Genomic DNA, 22014 nt, shown 5'->3' with positions numbered 1-22014 from the left:
ATGGTGTTTTGTTTCGATATTAGCTAGGTTGGTATGACTTCTGATTTTGTGGGCTCGTCGCCATTATTTTATGTACTAAAATATGAGGTGCGTTTCTATTCATACTGTGGAGATTCGGGATGGATTTCTATTAGGTTGATTGTTGTTGATGGTGGCTCGTTGCCCTGCTATTGTGATTAGACTTCTTACCTAAATTGTCGTGTTGTACTCAATTCTCTCTTATTGTGACACATATTATCGGAGAAAGGAAGGATAATGAGTTTAGGCTCGAATTGTGATACAAACTTATGACAATACGTAGAGTAAAACTTGATGTATGATTTACTGTTGATGATAATATATAGAAAAGTGGAGCTTCTTGGTGATACGGCGTACTTGCTATATGAGGAAGTAAAGAGGGACATAGACTCTTATGTTGGTTGAGACGGTTTGTATGATTCATTTCATGGTTGAGTTGATCCAAGGCTTGATATGACTTGTGGCTTGTGACTTGTACCTTCACTGTTGCTTTATTGGGTTGCATTGATTTATCATGTTTACACTCATTTATGCATTCATACACTCATACATGGTGGAAATGGTTCGGAAACGATTCATGAAAGACTTGTGGCATGATGCCTTGTGTTTGACATTGATATTGCTAATTGTTCATAGTCCATACATACTAATAAACTGGAATACGTTGAGACATACATCATGGTACTTGATGATTTGAGCATGGATAATAAGAGGGCAGGAAATACGGTTACGTACAGATATATGGAAAGGCACATATATGACTAAGATTATGGCTCGTGGTCTGAGGTCCGAGGTTCGTTCCAAAAACGAGGGATATATTGATATGGCCCGCATCCAAGGTTCTTTCCGGAGCGGAGGTTTATGTTCGGGTCCGAGGAGTGAAGCTGGAACGAGTGGTACATGGACACCATGGGTCCCCTGCAGGTCATGACTACTGCGCAATGACATCAGTTAGCATGTGCGTACAGTTCGAGTGATTGGCCAGTGCATGCAGTGGCGGATCCAGGATTTTGAAGCAATGGGTTCTCCACTATATTTAGCGCAAGCAGGAGCATCGAGTATTTAGCGCAAGCAGGAGCATCGAGCAGATAATCAATGGATTCAACTAAACCCAATGTTTTCCACATAGAGTAAGGATATATGCATAAGATCACCAAGATTCAACATATATAAATTTTCGAACTTATAATTTCAAAAGTGTAATAATGAATTCATTACTAAAGGTCTAAAAATTGGAATAATCAAAATTTATTCCTAAATACCATCTACTAATGTACAATCGCTAAGAATGTCATATAAGTGCACAATTATTTGAGAATGATAACGAAAATGTCTAACCTGTAAACTATTATTGATATTATCATTTTAATATAAAGAAAAAAATATTCACAATTATTATTAGCATTTTCATATTTTGACAATGTTTAATTACACAAAATTTGTTGTAGAACTTTTTAGTCAATAATATAATAGAGAAGAAAGAACTAACACAGAAAAAAATGACTTTCATTAAGTGGAACAAGAGAACTAAAAGGGTAAAGGGACAGAGAAAATCCTTCTCAGTTAGCGTTGGGAACGAAAACAAGAGTAAAAATGGAACGTAATAAAAGAAAGCAAATAAACAAAAAGAAGCCTAATATTGGGAGCAACACTGGAAGGAATAAATAAAGTAAAATATAAAGTAAATAAGGAAAAAAGGAACAAACACTTACAAAATGCTTAATGCGGGAATCGATCCTAGGTAAGTGACTTCATTGACAATAAGCATTTTGCCAAACAACCACCGCACCTAGTTGGACTTTTGTTTACTAGGTGCTCACGCATTGATTTTATCAGTTTTAACAAGTTTTTAGTGCAGATATATGAGTTTCGCGTCGGGAGTAATGGGTGTTCGAGCACCCACAGTGACATATGTGGATCCGCCCCTGAGTGCATGGCATTGCATTGCATTGCACATCATCATATTTTGCATTGTGCATCATTACATATTATTCTGAATTATGATATGCTCATTTGGTTATGATTTTGGTATGGATGTTGAATGCCTATTATGATATAAATATGACAATTGACTGAGTTAAATTGTGGATTAGTGACTTTATCTAGGGATGAAACTTGGACTTGTGATTATTAGGTGAGATTATTGAAACTAGACAGACTTGTGGTTTAGAGGCTTCATCTTAGGCTGTGACTCTGTTATGAGAGGTTTTGTGGCTTGGAATTGAGTATTAAGTGTCTATCTGTTTATCTTGTTGATTTTATACTTATATGCGTGAACTGATATTAGTCGGCCTATGATGCTTACCGGTACATAATGTTTGTATTGATACTACCTTGCTGCACCTTTTGTTAGTGCAGATTGTGTTCTAGAGATTTCATCCAGATTACATCTCTAGCTTGAAGCTAGTTTGCTTAATCAGATCCGAGGGCGAGCTTCTATCCATGCCATGCCACCTGAAGATCTCTCTTTCCAGATGTCTATTTTTATTCTAGACATTCTTTGTTATTATATTTGAGATATACTTCATTCTTTAGACATTGTTAGTTAGAGTCCTTGTACGATGACTTTCAGATCTTGGGGATGTAATAGTTAGACTTCCGCACTTGTATCGTTTATTATTTATGACTTGGTAGACTATTTATTCATTCACATGTTCATTCATTGTTTAAGTATATTTGATTAAAGAAATTAAAGTTGGCTAGTGATTAAAGGGTTAACGGGTAAGGGTTCGCCTACTAGTGATAGTAACGTAGGTGCCCGCATGATCGATAATTTGGGTCGTGACATATATACACACATTTTTTGTATATTTTTGTATATATACACACACTGTTTGTATATTGTGTGTATATACACACATTTTGAATTTATGTTGTATATTTTGGAAGCACCTGGACTAACCTTGCATACCAAAAATAGAAGGCACACCCCTGGTTCTGGAGCAACTGGAGGCTATTCCTTTTCTGATACACACATGATGTGTATATAAGTTGTATATTTTGTGTATATATACACAATTTTGTATAAATAGTGTATATTTTGAACTTGTGTACATAACCTGATTTTTTAGACTTCTTCATATTCCTAGTGCAAGTTTCAGCCTTGAAGGATAAAATAGCAACAGATTGGTGTACCTGTTGAGCAGCAAAGACTATTTTTTATACAAAATAGCAACACAAATGCACTTATACAAAAGGTTTAACACAATCTTCCAACAAAGATTAGTCGGAATGAAAGAGTATCTGTTTTATTCTAAAAAATCAGAATACTAGTGTAAATGCATTATTCGCCAACATTTTTTGTAACGTAAACAGTTGCTTCATTCAAATGAAAAAAGAACAGGAAACAGTCAAACATTCTTGGGACAGCATCTATTAGATTCTTGTAGGAGCATTTTTGCATGTCCTTCTGTTTTTCCCTATTTTTCCATACTGACCACATGAGCTTGGATTCGCGATAGACTAATACTTGAAAATTCCCTTGTATCGTTTAATCCTTGGTCTACTTGGTCGGGTTTCCATATGGGTGGTTTGACTATTTGATCTAACACCTCTGTTGGAATGTCCTATGCACTCTCATCAGGAATTGAATTCACTGGCATTTCATATGTCTTCAACAAGTATTATTTGGTGTAATAAGCAGTGCAATAATTTTGCACCTCCATATGTGTGTAGCTCAATACCGCCATAGCATGTGGACAAGAGATCCAGTCGATTTGAAATCGTTGGCAACTGCACTTCTTTTCACGCATACACACTATGTTGCTCTTTTCAGCATCCATCACTGAATATACATAATCAGTTGAAGTCATTACCTAAATTTTTACCAAATGTCATTAGTAAACCGGGAGAAGAGAGTTAGTCAAGTGTATGAAACAGAAATGAAACTGAATGTTTTACTGTCATTTTATCCGACAAAATGATATTCTCCTTCATTATTATGTTATATTTGTTCCCTAATTCACTAAATGTTGCTATTGCATCCTTTCTGTTGTCATTGTTCCATCTCATAACCAAATTCATCATGAATTCTAGCAAATTATTGATTGGCGGGTCTCTTGCGTGTCTAGTTGCCGAATTTAGGGACTTCGCTATATTTAAAGTCGTCACCATAGATCTGTTTACTGTGGAATGAGCTATGGACCATTTTTCATAGCCAATATCGTACAGGTAACCCCTCACCTTATCATCGACGTTGTCCGTATCTTCCATGAGGCGATTAAAATCTGCCCTCGTGTATGCATTTGCCATTGCAAAGAATATGAGTCTTAATCGCTCGTGGTGCTTCTTGAATCTACGTTTGATGTTGTTCCATAGGTGGTAGATGCAATTGTAGTGAGGCACATCTGGATTTACATTTGAAGTTGCCTTCAAAATGCTATCATGCCGATCATATACTATGTACATGTTTTCCCTTTCACCATAAGCCTGTTTCAACTTTCGAAAAAACCAATCCCATGAAGCATCGTTTTCATAATCAACAATAGCATATGCTAGTGGCAAGATTTTACCTGAATTAAGCAAATGAGAAAGTATCAATACTGAAATGACAGCGAGAAACATATTAAAAAGGTTCTTTGAACTGAACATAGTAGTAATATTCAAACATGTCAGTAAAATGAAATTTCCCTTAACTCACCTGCTGCATCGAGTACAGTAGCACACAATATGGTCCCCGCGTACGATGATTTAAGGGAAGTCCCATCAACCACGACAGCAGGCATACAATATTTCCATCCTCTGATTGATGCGTTCAGTGCGACAAAAGCATACAAGAAGTGCCAGTCTGCTGTTTTGGGCAACATTGTGAAAGATCCTAGATTTGTCTTATTTACCATATACAGGAAAGCTGGCAGTTTACGATAAAATTCGGCCCGGGAACCGCTTAACATTTCAAGCGCCTTTTCTCTTTATCTATATGCTTTCAAGCGCCTTTTCTCTTTATCTATATGCTTTCTTGTAATTCATCCTAATCCCGTATTGGTTTCTCATGTCTTCTATGATTTGTACTGCAGTGTATGTTGATTTAAGATTGACATACTTGTTCTTCACCATTTTTGCAATGGTTACTGAAGTAGCATGACGTTGTGACAACATTCTCTCCACGACTAGGCAAGTGTGAACATGAATGAACTTTCTCACCTTGAAGATTTTTTAATCTTGTAGACTTGAAGATCTAAAATCCCAAGTGCATCTTGTATCGACACATTTAAGAGACTACCTATTTAAAAAATATAAATTATAATGTGCAAGTTCAGTTGAAATATGCATTTAATATACAAAAATGATACAGGTTCTATACAGGGGGTGGGGCAGTATAGTGATACATATTATATACAATAATGATACAGTTTCTCTACAGGGCAGTGTAGTGATACATATTATATACAATAATGATACAGTTTCTATACTGGGCAGTGTAGTGATACATATTATATACAACGATGATATAGTTTCTATACAGGGCAGTGTAGTGATACATATTATATACAACGATGATACAGTTTCTATACAGGGCAGTGTAGTGATACCTATTATATACAATAATAATACAATTTATATACAGGGCAATGTAGTGATACATATTATATACAATAATGATACAATTTCTATACAGGGCATTGTAGTGATACATATTATATACAACAATGATACATTTTCTATACAGGGCAGTGTAGTGATACCTATTATATACAAGAATGATACAATTTATATATAGGGCAGTGTAGTGATACGTATTATATACAATAATGATACAGTTTCTATACAAGGCAGTGTAGTGATACATATTTTATACAATAGTGATACAGTTTCTATACAAGGCACTGTAGTGATACATATTATATACAATAGTGATACAGTTTCTATACAAGGCACTGTAGTGATACATGTTATATACCATAATGATATAGTTTCTATACAGGGAACTGTAGTGATACATATTATATACAATAATGATACAGTTTCTATACAGAGCAGTATAGAGATACATATTCTATACAATAGTGATACAGTTTCTATACAAGGCACTGTAGTGATACATATTATATACAATAGTGATACAGTTTCTATACACGGCAGTGTAGTGATACATATTATATACAATAGTGATACAGTTTCTATACACGGCACTGTAGTGATACATATTATATACCATAATGATACAGTTTCTATACACGGCACTGTAGTGATACATATTATATACAACAATGATACAGTTTCTATACAGGGCACTGTAGTGATACGTATTATATACAACAATGATACATATTTTATGCAGTTTCTATACATTATATACAACAATGATCATACCTTGTTTTCGATGAACTATCGACTTTAAACTGAAATCTCTCTCATATTGCATAGTGTTTCATTATGCTAGATATTGTATCTTTGTCCCAGTACAGTTGACCTTCTGCAATTTCCTTATGAAGTGGATCCTTTATTATCTTTTCCTCCATCGCTATGTCCTGAAAATCATCTTCACTTCCATAATCAACCATAATAGGATCATCTATGTCTACTCCTTCTATAGCCATTGGAGGAATATGTACTCCTTCTATCCACTGATTTTGTATAGCAACTGAAGTTGTTCCCAGCAAGTTTCTATTCGAACATTCAGCAGCATCTTTCAATGTTATGCATAGTGGATATTCATTGATATCTAAGTTTTGTTTCTTCATCGCCATATACAATTGGACACTCATATCATTGTATATTGGCATTGATCCAGCCCTCACTATGTCCTTAATCTCCATTAAAGTTGTAGTTGAATCCTTACCTAATTGTTTGTATATTTCATCAACAAAATACTCATAACTACAGTCCGAATCGATAAGAATTCCATTAATATTGTAATTAACAAATTCATTGTTGTTCAACCAATTACCTCCATGTTGTATCAAAATTGGAACCAATTTTTTAGTCGAATTTGCAATAGAAGACATTATTATGTATAAATTTCGTAATTTCAGAACTCAATCAACTTGATTTGTGGCCGCAATCAACTCAATCAATTGAGTTTTGTGGAGTTGGTAACTAATTTTACTCCTCAATTTCATAATGGAACCCTAGATTTTTTAGCAAATTGGTTTTTACGGCTGTTGTTTAGGTGTTATATAAGTTGAAGTTTCCATCTTAAAGAGTGATTGCAGGAGGAAATCACGTGGGTGAAGATATTCTCTCTCAAAGTTTTTCGTGGTTTGGGTTTCATTTAAAAACTGTCTTATTTAATTTTTGGCTAATGGATGGGATTAGTTTTAGTGGCTACAGTTTGGGTTTGAAACAACTTGGGCCATCCGGGTGGGATTAGTTTGGGCCCAGGCCAATTCTGCCCTTTTCCCTTGTATTCTGTGGGGCAATTTGCATGATTGCCTTTCGCTGGAGGTGGTCTTTAATTTTTACCCCTCAAAACGGTGGTCTTTAAATTCTGCCCTTCAGGCAGAATTTCTGCCCGTGCAAATTTTGCCTTAAGGCCCAAATTGGCAGAATTTTGCAACTTCTGCCTCGCGAAAATTCTGCCTTGCGATTTATTTATTTTTTTACTGAGTTAGGGTTCGAACCCACAACCTCAAGGTGTTAGGTGAGAGGCATAGCTTAAAGACCACCAATTTGAAGGGCAAAAATTAAAGACCACCCCAAATGAAGGGCAATCCGCGCAAAAAAAAAAAAAAAGTATTTTGTAGACATGCACAAAGGAGAAGCCCTCCTAAAAGATGAAATCACTATAGTCTCACAAGCACATAGGCTCTTTTTGGATCCTTCAACAGTAAAAGGTGCTAATGTTCACCTAACATCTAGGATCGATGAGGATGTTAGGTCCCATATTCCTCTCCTTTATGTATTTACTTTTTGAATGTTAATATATGCAAAGTAGGAGTGAAAGAAGCCAAACTCCCCAGCACCACAAGCGGGCATAACCTGCGGTAAATGGCTTTAAGAAAAGAGTTCATGCACACAGGATAATAAATCTTTTTCCGGATTTTCTTAAAGGATGCAGCATAAAAATATTCTTGTGCTGGTAAAAGTAATGCTTTTGTTTTGGTTTTGAATATTAAGAGCGATGTGAAATAATGGTTCATATCATTGGACAAGAAAACAAATTGAGCCATCAGATAACATAAGTCACCTCTCAATTCGTTAAAAATATTTTTCTTTGAAAAAATAATTAATACAAGAGAAGCAAAACATTCCTCACATTAGAATCCTTGAAAAACAGTGTCACATTGAAAACATCTAATTTGATTGAACTTGGAATTACAAAAATGAGAAAAATAAATACCGGAATCAACGATTCAAGCGCCTCGAAAGGAGCAAAGTCTTCTCTATTTTCCTTTTTGAACAATAAGTAACACGAAAATTGATCTTTACCCAGCTGAAGAATATCTTAACATGTACGTTGGGAGAAAAGATCGACGCTCAAAATTTCAACCTGCTAGGGCCAATTAGAAAATTATCAAAACCTATAGCAAAAAAAACTGGTACAACGATTATGCCTTGAGAGCTCGTCTTTTGACCCGCTTCTTTGTTCCATTAGCAGTATCCAGATCCTTGTGGCCTGAACCATTAATCAAACTTTCATCCGCTGCATTGTTTAGGGGCTGCTCTCTTTTACGCTTTGATTTCTCTTGTCTTGGCAAACTGCAGTATTATTTACAGAATCAGTGCGATACAAGTAGCACTGCAAAACACTGATGTTTGGAGTTAAAACAAAAAGTGATCATGAGCACAATCTATCATAATCACAGCCCTTAAAATAACTGCAACTTGAATGTCTGGCAATGTGCTTGAGCAAAATGTTCCGAGGAAGACCGACAACAAGCCCTGGTTCACTAATAGAGTTATCTACAAGACCCCGTCCCCCCATCCCCCACGCCAAAAAAAAAAAAAAAAAAAACCAACTAATACTGTTCAAATTGCAAACTGCTTTATCCAAAGATAGTTAATAACAAAATATGTTTCCGGACTCCATAGAAAAGTTCCACGTGAACCCATGGTCTCTCCGTAAAACTAGGTATTTATGTATATATTTTTTTAAATTGGTATAATACTATCTACTGGCAGCCATGCTACAAAAAGGATAAATGGTGTATTTGGTTGAAGGTTGGGTTATTTACCTAGAGGACGAGAGATCAATTCGCACTTACTACATGTTATAGAAATCCTAGAATCGCCTCTGACTACAAAGAAAATATGGCAATCATATGAACCATGCCCTGTAGCCATCGGTTGTTCAATAACATTATTATCAGCCCTCACAATAGACAAACGACAAAAACCACCAAGACATTACACTACTAAAAGATATTAAACCAAACTGCAGCAGCGTAACAGTACCTGATCTTGTCGTTCTTATGCGAGCCCCTTAGAGCAGCTTTTTCAAGTACACTTCTGTAGTACTGAGTGAATGGAGAACTGAGACTGGACTTCTCAAACTGCGAGTTGAACAATTATTTGAATTAAATAAATTATATTTTTCTCCAGTCTGAAAGATAGCTGTTACAAGTTGATAAGAAATGGGCTCACCTGAAGAAATGCTTCAACAGATTGATGATCATTTGGTGAAAACGCAACCTCATCTCTTTTCTTCTGCACAAAATCGACATTTTTCTCCACCTGCAGAGGCAAAAGAAAGCGTTCAGAACGAGACAAGAAAAGCAACTGATGGTAAGAAGAGATTGTTATTGAGAAATTCGATAGCTTGGATCCTTTGTATTCTCTTATTTACCAGTGTCTAGTAATTAGAAACTGCTTCCTATATGAAGGAGACTAAACATGAACAAAAGGGATCCACAAAGTAAACTGACTTGGCAAATCTTTCTAAGCTAACTTTTCCTTCCTAGCCACAAGGCATGAGCAAAACTTTGTCCTTTTCGCTGGCTGCTAGTTTAATACCCCAAACCAACTTATTGTTATCCAGCAAGCTTTTGCTTTAGTGCCCAATAATTTACAAGGAATAACAAATGATCCCAGAATATGCAAAGAAACATTTAACTATGTACTTGCCAAGCTAACGTACCAAACAAATTTCCAAACTATCATCTCAGAGAATGACTGTCCACACTAACTACTTTATCTAAACAGGACAAACCGACAAATATATTCGATTTCATACTTGTGAAAAAGACAACGATGTTATCCTCCTCTATACTTGTACAGATTGTTCAAAACCCATTATTTTAATATACTATTTTACCCAAGAACCCTGTCAGACAAATGCTGAACATGTGCGGGCTGAAGCAAGTGCATAAGTCAAATGAGACTACGAGAGTGAGATGGTTGCGTGAGATGCCTTTGAGCTTTAATTTATTTGTTGGGCACTTGGATTCAAATCCTGTTTAAGCTGCATATTCTTAATTTAACAAGAACGGCATCCACCATGCATGTTTCTGAACGGAAATGGGTATACTAGGTAACTAACCATCAAAAACATCAAAGGTGGTTGAGTACCTGCTCAATCAAATGTTTTACCGCACGCCGTAGACTTTCCTTTGTCTTTGACTCATAAAACTTTTTCAGATGGATGAGTGGAATAGTTGCTAAGTCAGGGAAAGAAATGTGGTAGCTCCATTGTAAAAAGTGTGATGATAGTTGTTCAATTGCAGATGTAATGCATTCGTCTTGGAATGTTTGAGACTTTAAGCAATTCTTTGGCAACTGCAGTATGTTCATTTGCAATTTCAAATGGTGACACAAATACATAGAGAAAAGTCAGAAAACTCAGTTGCAAAATTGACATGTCGATCAACCAACCTTTAGAACGGACTGAAAGAAGAGAGCAGGTCCAGCTTTTCCACCCCCTCTGACTATTTTGTATTCCAAAACATCCAACACAAATGAAGCAATAGGGATGAAAACTCCCGTAGAATTAGACAAATCATTAAGCCATCGAATGCAATTGAGTCTCAAAGGGAAATATCTTGGTCCAGGAAAAAGGCCCACCACTCCATTTATAAGTTGAACCATGGTGACGGAAAAGGGCTGAAGATCATAATCCCGTATATTGACTGCTATAAAACCAACCCAGAGATTAATACAACTGATGTACTCCCAACTGCAGATCCTTTGAAGAGCTTCCTGCACCATAAGATGATAAAAATAGTCAAGTAGCTACTTTTACCAAACCCTAGCTACATTTTTCCTACTTAGTCATTAAAAGCCACGGGACAATTTTAATTACCTTTTTCTTAGTACGCAAGCCCCACTGCAATATTTTGGCAAGCTGACGGACAGACACTGTGGCTTTAGATAATGATTTTTGAACATCTAGGGAGCACAAGTCAACTAAGGAATTTCTTAGGAACTGCAAATGTTTGTTATTGACAATTTCTGTAGCTCTTGACTGAGCAAGATAACCCACAAAAGCTTTGGCTAAGCAAGTGTCAAAACAATCAGTTGTAAATAGAGAGGCGACATCCCATATGATAGAAAAAGATGCTGATGATAACATCCCACCACCTGTAGCCCACAAATGTACGGTCGTCTGTTTCAATGTAAAGGCCACGAATAAAGGAATCAGCATATATTCACTATTTAGAAGTCGTATTAGCATTACAAGCTAGTGGAAAATCCATAATGTTAACATAGCGTCAAATTGCAAATCATAGGATTTTAGAATGTGGAGAGGTTCATGAAAGAGTACCAATTAAGAATATATTTGCTAGGAATTCGGTAAACAGCATATGCATGAAAATTTACAGCTAGACTTATTGTTTATCTGATTCACAAAAGCATACATCATATATGGGATAAGCAGAAGCAAAAAGAATAATAATAAAATAATACAGCAAAAGTAGCAGTTCCACTAGTGGTACATTAGCAGCTTACCAGCATGGACTCAAGTAGTGCATACATATATGAGATCAATTTTTAATTAAAAAAAGTGCTGCTACAATTTTAATAGTCAACCTGGATAGCATATGCATAAGATATCATCAAATCGCATGTAGAAGATTCTTCACACAAATCAAAGTGCTAAAGAAAATGTACCTTAATGAGCCTCGGTAAAAGATAGGGGAAAGCAGCAAAGAATGGTAAAGAAGCCCTGAATCGAGTCAAAGCGAAACCCAGAATTTCTGAATCAGTAACCTGATCCAACAAAGATAATGTACTCCTTAAGTAAGACTTCATTTGAGGTTTCACATTAACCCATTGTGGGGTATCCTTCAGCTCTAATATTGCTTCTTTCTTGTAACTGGAGGATGATAGCCCCAAAAGTCCCCGAAGTATATTATCTGCCTCGGAAAGAACAGACATTACTAAGCTGCAGAATGTCTCAGCATTCTGAAACTTTAAGCCAATGGACTCAGCACCATAGTAACATGCTGCTCGATAAGCATTTAATACACAAACAAATGCTGCCTCCTTGTTCTCTTCTTTGATCAGTCGACACCAAGAACTAATGGTAGATACTGTCAGCACTCTTCCCTTTATTTTACCCTGGTTGTCTTCAGTTACTGAGTCTCTTCCAGGATTACTTGTCTCATCCTCATCTGAGAACTGCCACGAAGCTAATCAGAAGCAAAATTCTTGATATCTCAGAGTAATCAAGATACAATTATATAAACTAGCTCTAAAGGGAAATCAGAGACTTCCATTTTGCAATTCTATATTATTTCATAAATTTTGATGTCAAATTCAGCTGAAGTCCCATTAGCAGAAAGTCAAAACACATAAGCAGAAAGAGATATAAGGCCTGGCTGTCCAACATATACGCCACGATCCAGCGCATGCCCAACACACAATTTGGCCTTTCTACTAGTTAAGTTTGGCGGGATACATCGACAGTTCCTTAAACATGCCAGTAAATTTCATTTAGACACGTGAAATATGGCCTATTCCAATTGAGTGTATGCTAAAGTGTTCCTATTAAACACTTCTAGCTCAAATTTTGACAAAAATTTGTGTGTTCTCAAAGGTCCTATTACATAGATAAATAAACCCCATAAAATATGTCACCTCCTTCTCCAGGATCTCATTTTTCTCTCGTACAACCTACCAAATGTGTTCAAATTCCATTCCTTCAGGTCTATCAAATAACCTTAAACTTATGGGCTAGGATGTACTTTGGTTTTCCTAACTATCCTCCTCACCCAAAAAAAGTCATCATGGTTGACCATATCACCATTAATTTCAAATTAAAGTACAAGATTTCCTCTCATTTTGCCCACAAATGGGGCAATGGTATGAAGAAATTCTAAGGAACTAATAAACTTGAACATATCATCCCACCCATTTGAAAGTAATAATCAGTCTAGTCAAAATCTTCAATAAGACTTGAGAAGTCTCTGATAACCACGGATTGTCTATCATGTACATTTCTTTCTTCTTCATATCTTCTTACATTAAGATCACCTCCTATTACTCAAGGCTAATCCCAATAGCATTTCATAACTGCAAGCTCTAGACGCAAGTCCTCCCTCGGATACCTCTAGTTGGGCCATATACTCCCATGAGTGTTGCTGGATAGCAGTGAAATGCCCCGAATAGTCTCCTTAGAGGCCTAATCCCTTTTGTACCAAAACATTACAATTCCTCCATTATTCCCTTCTTACTGCCAAAAAGCAAAGTCAGTCCCCTATTTCTCTAAATACTACACTCAAAATGAAGACCCAAATAATCTGTTTAGGTCTCCTGCAAACAATAGATGTTGGCTCTCCATCTCCGTGTCAGTAAGTAACTTTATAATCCTGTGTTTTTGCCTACCACTCAACCCCTGAACATTCCAACTGACAATCTTCAGTATAGTATAGACAAGGAGCCTACATTTCCTCTTATCATCTATATCACTATAATCTACATTAAGTTCTAATTTCTTAAATTTTCAGGAGACCTTATATCTTGAGCCGCTAGGACATTTGGAAGCAGCGAATTTTACTTTATCATTTCAAATAATGGTTGTGCTTTACCGACAAAACAATTAAAACTTGCCTCCAGTCTAAGTTTCAAGATATTCTTCATAATGCAATCAGAATCCCATCGCTATTGGAGAATCATAATCGCACTTGCATGTAATACCAATCTCTCTCCACTCTCCAAGTTTAAGGAAATTTCAGAAGATAGGCACTATACTTTTGATGTGATGTGTAACTACCAAACAAACTTTTCAACTATTATTTTAAATATATTCTTCCATCATTAATATAATAGGAAGTCAATCTAACATCTTAAACTGCAAGTCCAGTCAAACATCATCATATAACATAGGACGGAAGTAGTAACATTTTAAAAATTATTCATTGATGAAACTAGAAATCATACGCCAAATTCCTCAAGCAAATAAAGCCTCCTCTCTTGTAGAGGCCATCTAAAATGAAAACACCAACCATAAGATTAAAAGGGTAGCCTGGTGCACTAAGCTCCTACTATGCGCGTTATACAGGAAAATGCCAGACCACATTGGGTCTTATGTATGCAGTCTTACTTGCATTTCTGCAAGAGGTTGTTTCCGCGGCTTAAACTCGCGACCTCCTGGTCGCACAAACTTTTACCGCTACGCTGAGGCTCCGCTTCAACTACAAGACTAGTGGGGAAAAAAGAGGTAAAGCATCTCCTGTCTAAACCATCTAAAAACCCATATATCTTAAATTCCGCTCATTGCCACAATTGAGGTTTTAAAAACATCTCTGTGGGATAAAACACACGTAACAAATCTAATTACAAGTTTTTTCTAGATCCAGCTCAAGCGGGTTTAGTCCTAGTCAAGGTTGTCTTTTAATCTACTACCTCCTAGTGGAGCCCTCTCACCAAACAAAATTGGCTCTATATGTAACATTCATAGGCTTAGGTCCTCAATATGAGGAGCATACATATTTATCATCCATGTAATTTAAGTACAAATCAAGCTTTAACCCTATAAGACAACTGTATTCTATAATTTGCCTTCCCAAACAAGGTGATTATTTCTAAATAAGATCTTCTATTCTTAACAAGTAAAAAGACGGTTAAGCATTCTCTCGACCCCGATACTAAGTGCCTGATGTAGCAGTTATGGTTCAATTACAGACAAACTAGACGCAATTAAGTTATATACAATAAATACTTTAACATGTATGTCTTTGCATTCTTTTTTAGTAAATCATTGACTAGATCATAAGCTTCTCCCTGAGGACGATATGAACAAATTGTTGTGCAAAAATATGAGCTAGATCTCGTGAGCACTTCACTATTGGAAGACAACAATCACTACCAAGCAATAAAACTTGCACATAACAGTTAACAAGTAAACATCTCGGAATTACTTACCACTTCTCCATTTTGCATTGCTTCAATGTCCTTCTTGTGCTTTTCTAAGAACTTAGAGAAACTTGGATGCTGAAAATTTTTGAAGAACAATGAACAACTTATATGTGTTGTAAGATCTTTTAACCCTTTATATCAACAAAATAAGTATTGTACAACCTATCCTATAACCAGCAATCAAGTAGAAGGAACTCATACTACAAGTACAATGCCCTCCTCCAAAGCACATTTCTCGAAAAAAATGAAAAAACTGAAGCTACTCCTTTTTTTACTGCGAAAAAGGCAAGTAATATTTTCTTTAGTTACTTTGAATAGTGCCATCGCAATTAAATCGCAAACATGAGCTGCGCATCAAAGAAAAAATGAGTTAACTAGTTTCCTTCTGTGGTTAGTCACCTTGAATAGTTTCCATCACAGTCAAATTCCAAGCATGAGCAGAAGAGAAAAGTGTCTTCTATTCCTCCAACCCAAAGGCGTTGATCTACTATGCTTTTTCATCATCCAAAAAAATTTGATTGGTTCCATTAAATGGAAAACTTTTCTTCTTCGACAGCTCAAGCAAACATAACTTAATATCGACAAAATCATTTCAATATTGATGTAACACATTTTAAACTTATACTATTACTCTTTCACATCCCAGAAAATTCTAAGCACTTCTCTTACTACAATATCATAAACTTTTCAGTAAATCCACGAGTTTCATCTTTTGGACTTTTGAAAGAAAGTAGATTTGATTAGCAGAAGCAACCTACCTTCCTCTTCAGCCTTTCCAGCTTTCTCTTTTGTAAAGCAAGATCTTCCTGAATTTTCATATTCTGCGTCATCAATTCACTAGTACATTTGTCACCTGCACATCTATTAATGAATCAGAGGATTTGTGCTGTTGAAAGGAGGAAAGTAATAAATAAGTAAATGAATGGAAGGGGATGTTAAAATAAGGAACAGAACACCAAGATAATCCCATAACCTTCTAAAAGTTTCCCAGGCTCACTATCTGTTCCATTTTCATAGCTTATATCCTGAAACATGATCATAAAAGGTTTTCATAAAGCAAAAGTTGACATGAAGTAAAGACAATTGCTAAATTGAAGATTGAGACCTCTGAAAGGTATCCATCACTGTCTGAAAAATCGGCAACATCGCTGTCATTTTCCGTGAATGGTGCATCAAGAGGCAAGTCTTCAAAAGGCTCAACTTCAGTGTTTCTGGGAAAACTTGTGACTAGTCAATAAATAATGTCTTATACATGCAAGTCTTGCATGATTTACGATACAAGATAGACACCAGGAACAAAAATTTCAGCACACAATGGATGAACGGACCTTTTCTTTTATAAGGGATGAACCAGTGTTGTCAAAGGCTCATTTAAAGTGTGCTTTAAGCCCTGAAGCTCAGAAAAGCTCAGGGGATGGTGCTTTGCCTAGCTTAAGTTGTGCTTCAGTGTAGGCAAGGCACTAAGATGTGCACCTCATTGCCCATGAGTTCTATCTTGAACTGAGCAGTACTAAACAACAAATTTAATCGGCAAAAAGATGTATTAATTGTTAAGTAGAACATTATGAATGAATTTGTTACTTATTTCTTGCACGATAGATATAGGTAAATATAGGGGTAAGGTCTGCGCGCATCCTACCCTAACCAGACCTCACTTGTGGGATTACACTGGGTATGTTGTTGTTTCTTCATTGTGCCATCTTTACTAACACCTACACTTTAACTGCACTTGTGCTTAAAGCCCCAATAGACCTGGAGCACTTTTAAAGCTTTTGCCTTTGACAACACTGAGTTGAACAGACCTTTTTTGATGATATCGAGGGGTCAAATGCTGAAAATTATAGTACTGAACAAAGGCAAAGCCACAAGTTGAAACACAATCCGAGAAATTTAGCCTTTACAATTCCATATTATTAGAGATAGCTAGTTTGATATAAGAAACATTGCAAAACATTGCCTATGTGTTTCCAGAATGACATATGTTCCTTTACCTATCAAAAAAACATATTTTCCTTGCAAGTCTTGGATAATAGTTTCTCCTTAGAGAGAGAGAGCAACCAGAAAAAACAGAGGGCACCAATAACAAAGAAGTGCCAGAACATCATTTGAATCAAAATGCTGATAAGGAAAGTAAGGAAAGAGAAAATAAAGAGTTCTTCCTGAAAGAAACGCGAGCATAGTTTCAGGATTCATGTAATGTTGCAAAAGACATTTATCTTATTGAGGAAATGATAGGCACTGGGGATCAAGTAAGAAAACTCGGAGAAAGGGGCAACCTCAGCATAGTCAGAAATTTTATGTAATATTGCCTAGACACATCGTCCAAGAGAATTACAATCTTTTAGGTTGAGAAAATTGCCAATATCTAACTGGATTTACTAGTTGTGTGTTGTTACTAGTCCAAATGATCGGTCTATATAAACATGAAGAATGCAACTGCAAAGAGAGAGGTCACAATGAAATCAATCTATGTAAGAATTTTCAGTTTTCTGACATTAGACTATATCACCGAAAGATTTTAATCTCTATAATTGATGACCCATCTAGCTGAAAAGATAGATTTACAGCATTTGGTTCTACTTTATTTGTGGCCTAGGACCTTCCCAAGCTTCAGATTTTTCACACATCTCAGCTCTTTTAATGTATGTCATTGCAGTAATTGAAATAAGTTCTGACAATAGTGTGGAATGCTCCCAGGCACATCTCCCGAGGCTCTCTCTCTCTCTCCTACTTCCTAGGATTGTAGATTCGCCTCTTCTCGCCTGAATTTGATCTGTCTGGTAGCTCAGCTTTCACCTACTGTGAACGCTGAAATTTTTCCTTTCTCTTTTTTCTTCTTCTCTTTTCCTTTCTCACTCTTCAAGATTTTTTTTTTCCTCCTGGTTTCTCAGACTTTCTTTAATGGGGGAGAATAGAATGTATTTTACAGCAGGGTTTAAGTCTTATGATATCACTAGACTTAAATCAAGGTCGGAACTATGGTTTGATTGGGAAGGAAAGAAGCCGTAATTTGATGCGTAGAACCACCTTCAACGGCAAGATAATGGAGTGGATATGCTATGTCCTTCAGGAAGCCTCGGGGGACAACGGAACGCAGTCGAGAAGGTGGAAAAATAAGGAGCAAAATTCCTTATATTTCTGCTCAAGGAAGAGCAACAAACATGGCAGATTTATCTCTATTGTTTCAGTACAGGGAGACAACAGAGCTGTTATTATACTACCAGAAGTCACATTCAATGCTGGATGGAAGGATATTGCATTTAAGATTATCAGATTCATGAAGGAAGACAAAGTCCATTTATTACAAACATTCCCAGGAAGGTTGACCCCAAAATCACATATGCGGCTACTGTCAGAGCTAGCAAGTGGCAGGCAAATGATCAAAAGGACGCAATGGTCAATACTCGCAACAATAAAATTGATGTGGAACGAGATGATGATTCCGCTGAGAATGGACTACTGGCAAGATGTGTAGTTGGCCATTTTAGAAGAGATTTGAAGGAGACACCAACGCTTTCTGATCTAAGACGATGGGTCGCCTCGACTTGGAAGAACGCTTTCAGAGTGAACATCTACGAAATGGCAGAATCTTTCTTCCTCTTAGAGTTTCCAAACAAACATATGGCGGAGCATGTATTGCAGGGTGTTTGGACTTGGAAAAAGGAGAAAATCTTTCTGGAATGGTGGTCGCCGGTTGCCGGATGTAGCACTGATATTCAGGAGAAAGATGGGACTTGGATCAGAGCTATGGGGCTTCCGCTTCATCTCTGGTCAGAGAAAACCTTCAAAGCTATTGGAGACCAATGCAGTGGATGGCTACAGAGGAAGAAACATCCCTTAAGAATCATCTCAAATGGGCTAGGTTGAAGATAAAATGAGGGGACAGGAATGTACCTACAGAAGTAATAATAGAAGAAAAGGGTTTATTTTTCATCATACCTATCTGGAGCGAGACGCCGGCGAGGGTGGTTGCCGGAGAAGATGGTCGGAAACTGGTGACAGACCGTTGGGTAATAGATAGATCCAACTCCCATAATAGGGTTGACAGCTGCAAAGTTGACTTCCCAGAGCACGTGGGTGCCGAAAAGGGCAAAAATCGCAGCAGATCTTCTTGGGAGCAGGAGACGGCACGTGAGGAAGAGCTGGTCAACGATATTTTAAAAAGGAACGATATTGGGCCTTCTAACGATAATGGGCTGACCCAACTGAAAATACCAGAGGAAGCAAATTTCGAAACCTATGGGAAAAAGAGTTCTCTGTTGGGCTTTTCATTAAAGCCCAAGTCCCAAAAGAAAGAAATGGGACCAGTCTGCTGTATTCCCAATCGATTAGAGCAGCCCAGTTATCTCGATCCTCTTAACCCAGAAGCTGAAGAAACCTCGGACTGTTTCATCTCAAAAAAATTACAGCTGGCAGTAGCAGTGCGACAGGAGAATATACACGATCCTGAGATCGATTGCACATGCAAACCTCAATTAGCTCGATTTGTGACAACAGTGATGATGATCAAGGATCCAGGGACTTGGTCACAAATATCACAGAGGGAAATTGCTCACAGATGGACCAATTTCAACAGTTGGAGCAGTTGACAATTGAGGACATTCAACCTTTGGATGTACAAGTGCAGGCAGTTGAGGGGGAGACAATTTTAAGGGTGCAACAAAATATATTGAAGTTTAGTAAACAACTGGGTGTGGAAACTCAGGGGTATGAAGATGAAATATGGGCCTTATTCTTGAAGCTGGATAAAAGAATACAGGAAACCCTCAGCAAGACCAAACCTTCATCTCCTAAACCTCGGGGTCAGAATGAAGTGAAGAATCTTCTGGAATTCGGAATCAAATTCAAAGATGGTGAGCCAAGGACTAGGGGGAGGGAAGCTAGCAATGTTTCCCGATGAAAGTACACATTATCTCGTGGAATGTGAGGGGATTAAACGATCTCGACAAGAGGAGGGTGATCAAATCTCTAATACTCGATTGGAGGGCTGACATATATTGTTTCCAGGAAACTAAAATGGAAGGGGATTATGGGGAAGTATTTAAGCATTTGTTCAGTAATAGATGGGCAGATTACGTGGGTTTGGAGGCCAATGGTAGAAGTGGAGGGATTCTTATCATGTGGGATAAAAGGGTTTGGACAGGGGAGGAATTAATCAATTTTGGTTTTTCCTCTATTTCCTGTAAACTCTATTCTAGATTGGACAATTGCAGCTGGGTGTTAACTGGGGTTTATGCTCCTAATTGCAGAAAAGAAAGAAAGGAGCTTTGGATGGAACTAGCAGGAACTAGAGGGGCATGTGAAGGAGCCTGGGTAGTGTGTGGGGATTTTAACACCACCAGGTTCCATACTGAAAGAAGGAATTGCACTGTTTTATCTAGAGCTATGAAGGATTTCTCTAGAATCATTGAAGACCTTGAACTTGTGAATCCTCCTCTGCTAGGTGGAAAATACACTTGGTTCAGGGGTGATAATTATGAATGTTCCTCAAGAATTGATAGATTTTTGCATTCTGTGGAATGGGATGAAAAGTTCAGCATGATTAAACAATCTGTTTTACCAAGGATTATCTCTGATTATTCCCCTATATCATTGAAATGTGGAGAATGGGATTTCTCAAAATCATATTTTAAATTTGAGAATTGGTGGATGGAGGTTGCAGGTTTCAAGGAAAGGGTGGAGGAATGGTGGACATCTTATGAAGAATCAGGTAGACCAGATTATATTCTGGCCTGTAAACTGAGGTTCCTGAAATCAAAACGGAAGGAGTGGAGTGCTTTAAATGGGGGGAATCTGAAGGTCAAGAAAGCAGATATCCTATACAAAATCAACTCTATGGATTCCATACAGGAGCAAAGAACCTTAACAGAAGATGAACTACTTTTGAAAGCAAGTTTACAAATGGAGTAGCATGAAGTGGCAAAAAATGAGGAAATCTCATGGAGACAAAGATCTCGAATTCTATGGCTGAAGCAAGGGGATAAGAACACTAAATTCTTTCAGAGGATGGCTAATTGCCATAAGAGGTACAACCACATTGACAGTCTAGAAGTGGAGGGAGATACCATCACTGATCCACAAATAATTAAGGGGAAAATTGTGGATTTCTATCAGAGACTTTACACTGAGACAGAATCTTGGAGACCTAGCTTCAATCTACAAGGAGAGTTCAGAGTTACTGAAGAGGAAAATGTTTGGCTACAGAGAGACTTTGAAGAACAAGAGGTGCTCGACTGTCTGAAATCATGTGCAGCTGACAAAGCTCCGGGTCCAGAAGGCTATTCTATGGGATTTTTCCATTGCTGCTGGGAGATTGTGAAAGAGGATCTGATGAACACTGTTAGGAATTTCCATAGAAGTGAATTCTTTGAAAAGAGCTTTAATGCAACTTATATTGCATTAATCCCTAAGAAGAATGGTGCCAAGAGACTAAAAGACTTCAGACCCATTAGCCTGATTGGGAGTGTGTCTAAAATCATCTCTAAGTTGCTCACAGAGAGGCTTAAGAGAGTAATCAACAAGTTGGTAAATGGACACCAAATGGCTTTCATAAGAGGCAGACAAATTATGGATGCAGCTTTGTTAGCAAATGAATGTGTTGATTCTAGACTTAAAGGACAGAAAGCAGGCATATTATGCAAACTTGATATTGAGAAGGCATATGACCACGTTAATTAGAACTATCTACTTAAGTTCTAAAAGACATGGGTTTTGGGGTGAAGTGGATTAAATGGATTTCTTTTTGCATAAAGACAGTAA

The 22014-nt window shown here is 37.1% G+C and overlaps 2 protein-coding genes across 3 annotated transcripts in view; both read right to left on the bottom strand.

Annotated features, from left to right (window-relative positions):
* Positions 1–3584: 3584 nt before the first annotated feature.
* Positions 3585–4856, bottom strand: LOC132613017 (uncharacterized). Its single transcript, XM_060327079.1, has 4 exons — positions 4658–4856; positions 3919–4529; positions 3702–3833; positions 3585–3629 (listed from the first exon to the last, which is right to left on the bottom strand). Exons 1-4 carry the CDS (start codon positions 4854–4856, stop codon positions 3585–3587), a joined length of 987 nt encoding a protein of 328 aa, XP_060183062.1.
* Positions 4857–8185: 3329 nt separating this feature from the next.
* Positions 8186–22014, bottom strand: part of LOC132613493 (protein REBELOTE) — a 31215-nt gene continuing 17386 nt past the window's right edge. The window contains exons 4-14 of one of the 2 annotated variants that reach the window (XM_060327525.1): positions 16361–16466; positions 16229–16280; positions 16014–16108; positions 15262–15330; positions 12007–12516; positions 11198–11500; positions 10771–11094; positions 10468–10674; positions 9544–9633; positions 9355–9452; positions 8186–8658 (exon numbers count right to left, since the gene is read on the bottom strand). In XM_060327525.1, coding sequence (XP_060183508.1) covers positions 8508–8658; positions 9355–9452; positions 9544–9633; positions 10468–10674; positions 10771–11094; positions 11198–11500; positions 12007–12516; positions 15262–15330; positions 16014–16108; positions 16229–16280; positions 16361–16466 — 2005 coding nt within the window. In that variant the 3' untranslated portion in view covers positions 8186–8507. The remainder of the gene's footprint in view (positions 8659–9354; positions 9453–9543; positions 9634–10467; positions 10675–10770; positions 11095–11197; positions 11501–12006; positions 12517–15261; positions 15331–16013; positions 16109–16228; positions 16281–16360; positions 16467–22014) is intronic. The other variant, XM_060327526.1, reaches the window with a different exon arrangement.

The sequence above is a fragment of the Lycium barbarum genome, chromosome 10 (genome assembly GCF_019175385.1).
Source record: "Lycium barbarum isolate Lr01 chromosome 10, ASM1917538v2, whole genome shotgun sequence".
NCBI lineage: Eukaryota > Viridiplantae > Streptophyta > Magnoliopsida > Solanales > Solanaceae > Lycium > Lycium barbarum.
This window is presented reverse-complemented; position numbering and strand designations above follow the sequence as displayed.

Bases quoted from the DNA above. Each gene is read 5' to 3' on its own strand.
- LOC132613017 (XM_060327079.1), bottom strand. From the start codon at position 4,856: ATGGTAAATAAGACAAATCTAGGATCTTTCACAATGTTGCCCAAAACA. The intron at 3,834-3,918 runs GTAAAACATTCA...GTAAAAATTTAG, and splicing joins TTTTGTCGGATAAAATGACA to GTAATGACTTCAACTGATTA. The intron at 3,630-3,701 runs GTATTGAGCTAC...TACTTGTTGAAG, and splicing joins CTTGTCCACATGCTATGGCG to ACATATGAAATGCCAGTGAA.